This window comes from Squalius cephalus (assembly GCF_949319135.1).
Source record: "Squalius cephalus genome assembly, chromosome: 21".
Classification (NCBI taxonomy): Eukaryota; Metazoa; Chordata; class Actinopteri; order Cypriniformes; family Leuciscidae; genus Squalius; species Squalius cephalus.
The window spans coordinates 25901079-25910417 of NC_137142.1; the positions used below are offsets into that span (position 1 = coordinate 25901079).

General features: G+C 40.4%; 1 protein-coding gene across 1 annotated transcript in view; it reads right to left on the minus strand.

The window, feature by feature from the left end:
• Window positions 1–9339, minus strand: part of camkmt (calmodulin-lysine N-methyltransferase) — a 101296-nt gene that overhangs the window by 2300 nt on the left and 89657 nt on the right. The window contains exon 10 of the mRNA XM_079854988.1: window positions 6182–6313. Within this exon, the coding sequence (XP_079711114.1) occupies window positions 6182–6313 (132 nt within the window). The remainder of the gene's footprint in view (window positions 1–6181; window positions 6314–9339) is intronic.

The following is a 9339-nucleotide window of genomic DNA, read 5'->3' on the forward strand; positions in this document are numbered from 1 at the left end:
ATTTGAAACTTTTTGTAATTTGTAATTAATGTTATTTGTACTTTTGTCATTTTATTAGTTTAAAAAAATGAAAAAATAATTCTATTTACTTTTATGTCAGTTTTAATTTTAGCACTTCAACCTAAAAGGTTTAATTCAAAAGATTGTCGTGGCAACTAACTGAAACAAGTTAGGGTTAAGATTAGATTATTCTAGATATCATCCAATATTTTTATTTTATTTTATTTCAGAATTACAACACTGTTACCCCAAAACTTCATATTTATGAATTAATGATTCATGATCATTTCATTATCCAAAACTCATAAAAAATAATTAATTCAATTATTGTAAAGTATTTTAAAAAATATATTTTGTATTTAAAAAAAAATAAATTTAAATACTTCTTTTTTAAATAGTAAAGATTTGGGTTGATTGGGTCAGCACAAATGTTCAAAAGAAACCTACTCTTTGACACATTAGAGGAAGAACATTTTATTTCATTTTAAAAAGAGTTTCTGGGATATGCCCTTCACTCTTCGGATATGCACTGCTAGAACTCCCTTTAACAAACAAGGACAAGTGGCAAGACTCCCACTAGCTGCTTCATAATGGCCCGCTTAGAGTAGAGGTGTCTGCAAAGTGAATGTCAGGCAGCTCTTGCTGCACAGTTTGCCCTGTGGGGCTGCTTTTCTGCCAGCGTCTGAACTCTAGAGTTGTGGCAGTACACTCAGTGCGCTGCCAGTCTCTTCTGCCCCGGAGCGCAGCCCTGTCCCAAACAATCAGACACTCCGACAGCACTTAGAAATACAAACATGCAGTTCATTTATGAAAATAAGACCCCTCCAAACAGCAAACACAGCTGACGTGCATGTATACTTTTCAGAGCGACTAAAATGTGCTGGAGAAGCACAGAGTAGGTCACATACACAATCACTACCAAAAACTTTATTATATTTGTGAGGTATTTTTAGATGCAGAACACACCAACCCATCCGTCATGTTATATCATTCCCATGTGAAATTAAAAGGCTTTTTCAGGCAGGGAATGTTATGAACAGTATTACTGAGTAGTGTCTAAACATTCTCCATTGGCTACAAGCAGAGAATAAACCATTACAAATGAACGTAAAATCTGTATAAACACCACTTGGATATTCCCAAGTGGACATACTCTCTCATTCTGTCTTACTCTAACATTCACCTCATCCTCTCTGTGGCTTGAGATAAAATAAAAACAGATGCCCTTCATGTGCGTTATCTCTCTCTCCACCCCTCGACACAGCAGCCAATGTTTGAACCCGCGACCTCTCTGTAATCGGGGCAGCCAGCCGACCAACACTAAGCCCAATGCGGAGACCAACACATTCACACCAAGGCAGACAAGTGAGAGTGCAGGGCAATAGAGAGTGTGTTCAAATCACCTGATGGTACCCTGCAAAGTAGACTTCAAACCATAGGGAGCATAAATGTTTAGTCCAAAGGGAAACAAGTGCACATTGATATATCACATGATTTAGAGAGGGACATTTTCCCATTAGTCATTGCACACCATCTTAGTACTATATGAAATGTTTTTATTGAGCTTAAAGGGATAGTTCACCCAAAAATAAAAATTCTGTCATCATTTAATGGTACTTAACCCTATGTTGTTCTAAACCTGTATGAGTTTCTTTCTTCTGTTGAACACAAAAGAAGATATTTTGAAGAATGATGGTATCCAGACAGCAATTTACTGTTTTTTTTTTTTCTACTATGGAAGTCAATGGCTACCGTCAACTGTCTGGATACCAACATTCTTCAAAATATCTTCTTTTGTGTTCAACAGAAGAAAGAAAAGTAAATGATGAAGACAGATCTTTCATTTGTGGGTGAACTATCCCTTTAATCCACCATAGGCTTTTACACAGTTGCAGGTATATAAATATCACAAAATAGTTATAGAAGATATATACTGTAAAATTAACAAATCACATTTATTAACATTTTTATTACAATTATATTTGAGGATAATGAACTATATTCATTTTAAATATTTTTTATATATTTAAATGTATATTTGAATATTAAACAGTGATTTATTCTCACTACACACTCTACCGTTCAAAAGTTTGGGGTTGGTAAGATTTTTTTAAATGTTTTTGAAAGAAGTCTCTTATGATCACCAAGGCTGTATTAATTGGATCAAAAACATAGTAAAACAATAATATTGTGAAAGATTATTACAATTTCTTGATTCTAATGCTGATTTGCTGCTCAAGAAATGTCTTATTTTCAAGAACATTTTTATGGAAACCGCATATATACTGTTGTTCATGTTTATTGTCATTGCGATATTGTTGTCTACAGATATCCCCTTTTCAGAATCACTGTGTAGGGACCCTGCGAATTGTAACACAGCTAGAGAGTGTGCACATGGAAGTTAGGATTGAGAAACAGAGAGAGAGAGAGAGAGAGAGAGAGAGAGAGAGAGAGAGAGAGAGAGAGAGAGAGAGAGAGAGAGAGAGAGAGAGAGAGAGAGAGAGAGAGAGAGAGAGAGAGAGAGAGAGAGAGAGAGAGAGAGAGAGAGAGAGAGAGAGAGAGAGAGAGAGAGAGAGAGAGAGAGACCAGAAGGAAAGTGAGCGAGCGAGAGAGGGAGCAATAAAAGTGTTAGAGAGTGATATAGCAAAGAAGCTTAGAAAGCGAGAAAGAGAGAGAGAGGAAGGAGAAAAAGGCAGCGAGCTTGCAAAGGTGAAAAGTTTAACAAGCAAAGCTGTTCCTCCTGATCACAGGCTGCTAATCAGCTTCATGGGTGGCTGGATAAATCGGCTCCTACTTTTTAATCGCGCGGCTGCCAAGATGCAAGTCATTTATTTTATTGCTGCTTTTCCCTCCCTCTCCTCTTTCCCCCTCAACCTGCTTTCTGCAACGAGGAGAGCGAGAGGCGTTCTTTAGAAAGCACGGGATGAAACGGACAACCGGATGCTCGCTCTACAGGCTCCAGAAATGGATAGATTTGGGTGTTGAACGCGCAAGAGAGCAGATACGGCCAGACAGACAGCTGGAAGTTGGGGAGGATGTAGAGAGATTAAGTTAATATGTGTATGTATATGTGTGGGTGTGGACGGGGGATGTCTGAATTAAAATTCATGACTCCCTTCACAACCATTTGAGTAACAAGATTAAGATGGCCGAGTAGAAAATAGCTGCATTATCAGGCGGCTTGCAGTCCTCCAGCTGCTGGTGCTCTATTCCAGAACAGTGGGGATAAGAGGATAACACACAGCCCCCTCGCCACGTCCCCAAACCGCTGAGAGCCCCATCCGCGGCCGGCCCGGCCTGCACACACGGGAGGGAGGAGATTTAGGGTCTTAAAGGAAACACTTCAATCTCCAAGACATCAGAGGCTGGCTGGAGGTGAGAAGCGACAGACGACCGTACGTGTAAGTCTGGGAGGGGCCCGTAGACGCTGCTATAATAGAACGCTGTGATTTGGGATTCTGAAGGAGGTGGGGCATGTGATCCATTGTCTGCCGTGCGTTTCTTTGTGCACTTCTTTCCGTACGTTCTAACCCAACGCGCACTCGCAGGGGGCAGGGTGTTCATCAGAAGATAAGAAAGAGGAATTAATCACTTTGAGATATGATGAGGGCACTTCAGCTCGCCCCTCATATCACACACACAGCTGCGTGAACTGACGACAAACCGAGAGTAAAGACGCGAACAGGGGGGACTCTTGACTCAGCTATCTCGGCCCCTCGCTGCTCATGTCATTATCCGCACAGAAACACAGTAGGTGGTCTGGCTCAAAATGATCCCGTTAGACTTCAGGTGCATCGGGGCAACACAATGACAAGTTGACTGCATTAGCTAGTTAGGTGTGTGCAAATGGGCAAGGGTGACACCGCTTTTTCTCATCTTTTTACAATACTTAAAGGTGCGATTTCACACGTTTTGCTGAAGACGTCCACCGCCAGTAGCTTCAACCGCATGGCCTCTCTGCAAACCTGCAGTGGTTCACAGGCAGAGAGGATTGATCCAGTTGGCTGAAAATAAAATCACAGCTCGGTCATTTAACTCTTTTGTGACGTTTAACAGGGGTTGGGCAAAATTCAGAATTTTAAGAATGGGATCCCCTTCAGTTTATGTGTGTGAAATGGAATTGAGTCGGCCACACCCTACAGGATGCTGAATTGAAATCTGAATTGGAATTACAGGAAACTGGATTCAAAAATATTCAACAGTGGCATATAGGGAAATTAAGTTTAATGTTTGCTCCTTCAAATCATATTCAATTCAATTTCAGGAACTTTACTATTTCTGCTGTTTTACTAATATAATTTACTATTTCTATTGATTTATGTAGCAAAGGTAAAAGTAATTGGTTGTTATGCTTTTATGGCATCACAATGTTTGTTAATTGTTTCACTTGACTCTGATTAAGAACAACTGTACACAAGACAAATGGAAATGGTACTGGTCATTTTCTGTCAGGACATTATTTGTACGTTTAGAGACATTTCTTTCCAAAACACAACACAATGCAATGTGCAATTTAAAGGGGTGGTTGATTATGATTTCACTTTTTTAACTTTAGTTAGTGTGTAATGTTGCTGTTTAAGCATAAACAACATCTGCAAAGTTATGAAGCTCAAAGTTCAAAGCAAAGGAAGATATTTGCTTTTAAAGAAATGTTTATTTTTTTTTTATATAGTTTTTTTGGGTGATTTTTGCATTTTATCGTGACAGGACAGAAGAGAGTTGACAGGAAGCGAGGTAGGAGAGAGATGGGGGATGGGATCGAGAAAGGTCCACGAGCCGGGACTCGAACTCGGGCCGCCCGAGCGCAATGGCGCTACATGTCGGTGCGCTGACCACGAGGCCATCGGCGCCGACTAAAGAAATCGCTTTTTAAGGACTACAACAAACGGCTGGTAGGGACTACACAACATTCCTCTAGGGTTAGTGACATCACTAACCCTAAAATATACATAAACCCCGCCTCCGGGAATGCGATTTATAGATTATCATGACAGAATATGCTAATCAATGACTAGAAGATAACTACACATAAGCTATATAAATTCATCAACTAACCATTCAGAAATGTCCTTTTGCATTCTACATGTTCACTTCTTCTTGAGTCTCTCCATCTTTGTCTGACTCCAGTTTGAACATAAACATTGACATTTTCAGTGCATGTCTGTGTGAGGTAAAATGACACACGCTGTTGTAGCTCCGCCCCCTGCGCTGAGAGCAGCAGCTCATTTGCATTTAAATGGACAGACACAAAAACGGTGCGTTTTTGCTCACCCTCAAATAGTTAAAACTTTAACATGCTATATAAAAATATCTGTGGGGTATTTTGAGCTAAAACTTCACATACACACTCTTATTTTACATCTTGTGAAAAGGGCATTATACCACCACTTTAAATTACAGGTAAAACACCTGTGAAAAATCACAGTACACACGCCCTATTTTTTACTGCCTTTGTGTACAGGCTTAAAACTTTCCACTTTAGTTACTGTATTAGGTTTGTTCACACATATTAAGATGAAGAAAAAACTCATATGTACACCACAAATCTACATTTCTGATTCTTTCGCTCTCTCTCCTTCTCCCCATGCAATTGATGTCTCTAAATTCAAGCACTCTTTCCTCAGTAGCCACAACGACCCCTAAGAGTTTTTCTGCTATGTCCATCACTACAGAAGTAAAGTTCCAATCACTCAGCTCTTGAGTCCCGCTGACAGGCCCATTTATGCCTCAGGCATAGGCAGGGCCGCCACTGTTCGGCCTGTGGGGCATAATAGGTCCGCACAGCTTCTTCGGTAACCAAAAATGGCAGCCGTGGCTGTGTTATCGGTGCAAGTTAACCAGCTGGACAGCATTGCTGCTTTGACCTGGGAATGGCATTTGTGCTTTCAGGCAGAGGGAAAGGAGTAGCACCATGCCCCACTCATTTAGGGTTTCTTAGAAAGACAGCTTTTGACTTTTAAGAGTCCATTTTGAGCTTAAGATACAGACTCCCTGTTCCTGTTCCTGCTGACATAGCATACTGTACTTCAATGAAATGTTCAAAATACAAATGTACTTCACAGACAAAGGCGGTGGAAAATGCAGACAAACTTCATACTTTGTTTCTCAACTTTTTTACACTTTAAAACACCTAACACACACTCACATACACAATAAAGCCACATATACATACTGCACACACCTTTAGGTGAAGGTCCCACAAGTGTGAGTCGTAGTTGTCATAGCGACACACTCTCAGGCCTGCGCTCTCTCCCAGTCTGCAGAATTCTGCCAGTGTGTCTCCTCTGGTAGGGGCAAATACAAGAGCGGTGCCCTAAAGTGACAAATCACAAACGTGCACAGTGTAGAGATACTTTAATAGCGTTTCACAAAGAACAAATTGTGCATCTGCTAACATCCAATGGTGAATGTAATTTCATCAAGTGCAACATCTTTGTTGATCCATTCTAATCAACCAATCAGATTTGAGGGACAAGTTTACAGTTTATGTCAAGTTTAGGCTTAAAACCAGGGCTAGGTGCTTCTACATCAGTGTTATTCACCTATCATTTACCTCTGATTTTCGGAATAAGTAATAGGTTAAGTTAGGTTTAGGACTACATTTTCTAAAAGGAGTGGAATGTTGTCTCATGATCAACAAAATATGGCAGACTTGACAAAATCAAGATGACAAACATCCAATACAAGTAAAAGTAAATGATAATGTATGTTACAAGACCACATCAAAATACATTCTCAATAACCTAATACTGACACTACTTTACCTTACAGATGAGTGATTCCTAGACATGGACAGTGAGATCATATAAATAATGTTTAATCAACCATACTTTACAATACACTGCACTCCTTTTCTAGGGATTATAGGTCAGAGATGTTTTTGCTAAATCAATACTCTTGCGTACAAACTGCTCTAATACTACTACTACTACTAACAATAACTATTACCATTATTATCATCATTAATATTAGTAGTAGCAGTAATACTAGTAGTATTAAAATACTGTTGTCTTGTTTGAATGTGCAGAACAACTCTTTGGGGCTTTAAGGGTGTGTTCACACTTCAAGTTTGGTTCTCTCGGTTCTTTTTGTCTGGACCAAAAAAGAAAATAATACATTTATTCCTGGTTCGCTCAGCGCTCACACTGTCATTTTTAAACCTGAACCTAAAGATACCAAACAAACAAAAAAGGCTATATTATGTATACACTCACCTAAAGGATTATTAGGAACACCATACTAATACTGTGTTTGACCCCCTTTCGCCTTCAGAACTGCCTTAATTCTACGTGGCATTGATTCAACAAGGTGCTGAAAGCATTCTTTAGAAATGTTGGCCCATATTGATAGGATAGCATCTTGCAGTTGATGGAGATTTGTGGGATGCACATCCAGGGCACGAAGCTCCCGTTCCACCACATCCCAAAGATGCTCTATTGGGTTGAGATCTGGTGACTGTGGGGGCCATTTTAGTACAGTGAACTCATTGTCATGTTCAAGAAACCAATTTGAAATTATTCGAGCTTTGTGACATGGTGCATTATCCTGCTGGAAGTAGCCATCAGAGGATGGGTACATGGTGGTCATTAAGGGATGGACATGGTCAGAAACAATGCTCAGGTAGGCCGTGGCATTTAAACGATGCCCAATTGGCACTAAGGGGCCTAAAGTGTGCCAAGAAAACATCCCCCACACCATTACACCACCACCACCAGCCTGCACAGTGGTAACAAGGCATGATGGATCCATGTTCTCATTCTGTTTACGCCAAATTCTGACTCTACCATCTGAATGTCTCAACAGAAATCGAGACCCATCAGACCAGGCAACATTTTTCCAGTCTTCAACTGTCCAATTTTGGTGAGCTCGTGCAAATTGTAGCCTCTTTTTCCTATTTGTAGTGGAGATGAGTGGTACCCGGTGGGGTCTTCTGCTGTTGTAGCCCATCCGCCTCAAGGTTGTGCATGTTGTGGCTTCACAAATGCTTTGCTGCATACCTCGGTTGTAACGAGTGGTTATTTCAGTCAAAGTTGGTCTTTTATCAGCTTGAATCAGTCGACCCATTCTCCTCTGACCTCTAGCATCAACAAGGCATTTTCGCCCACAGGACTGCCGCATACTGGATGTTTTTCCCTTTTCACACCATTCTTTGTAAACCCTAGAAATGGTTGTGTGTGAAAATCCCAGTAACTGAGCAGATTGTGAAATACTCAGACCGGCCCGTCTGGCACCAACAACCATGCCATGCTCAAAATTGCTTAAATCACCTTTCTTTCCCATTCTGACATTCAGTTTGGAGTTCAGGAGATTGTCTTGACCAGGACCACACCCCTAAATGCATTGAAGCAACTGCCATGTGTTTGGTTGATTAGATAATTGCATTAATGAGAAATTGAACAGGTGTTCCTAATAATCCTTTAGGTGAGTGTATTTGGCAACAGAACTTGCCAAACATCTGAAACAATGCTGCTTGCTGGGCTAAACGCCCTTGTTGTATGTGCGTACATATGATATGAACTCATGAAGAGCTAATAAAATATATAAAGGAGTCAAAACAGCGGCAGGAATTCTTCTGCTGCAAGGAGATGGAATTTTCCGATGCCTGTACCAAACTGTAATGGATGACGTAGCTTATATGACAAGAAAAAACAGGTGTGCTCGAGCATTTTGTCCTTTTTAGGGTCGCATCTTGTGACATCATGTCCTGTTTTTGGTTCATTTAGATGTCTTCATTTGGAAGCGTACGGAGACCCATCTTTTCAGGGGTCTCGGTCTGCTTGTCTGGTGTGCACCAAGGTTCGGATGGCAACGTTCGCACTTATTCAAATGAAACACACTAGCAGAGCAACTGCTAATTCGTTTTAATCGAACCGAACCTGCAAAGTGTGAACACACCCTAAAACACTGCTTTGTTTGTATGAATAGTCTGACAAGTCAATTTTTGAGTCAACCAGTTTGATTTTAATCCCTCAAATAAAAATGTGTGGTAGACTCTGGTAAGATTTTAGCGCAGGGGGCTGAGCTCTATTCTCCATCCGGCCCAGCTCGTCTCCACTGCATCTCAAAGCCCGCACAGTGTACGTGGTGGTTTGCATCATTACATTCTATTTGATTTCTCCCAGGTATTATATTAGATAATAAACAAAAAGATTAAAGCTCACTTAATCCAATCAATGGCTGGAAGCGCATCCCCTCTCTTTATAGATCAACAAGCCCAGACCAACCAGGCAAGCTAAGAGGATTACCCAAAGGTTCAAAGTTTCTTTGAAATCCTTCGGTTTTAAATATTATTTCATATTTTGTTCATAATATTGCTTTAATTAAATGGGCACCAACACA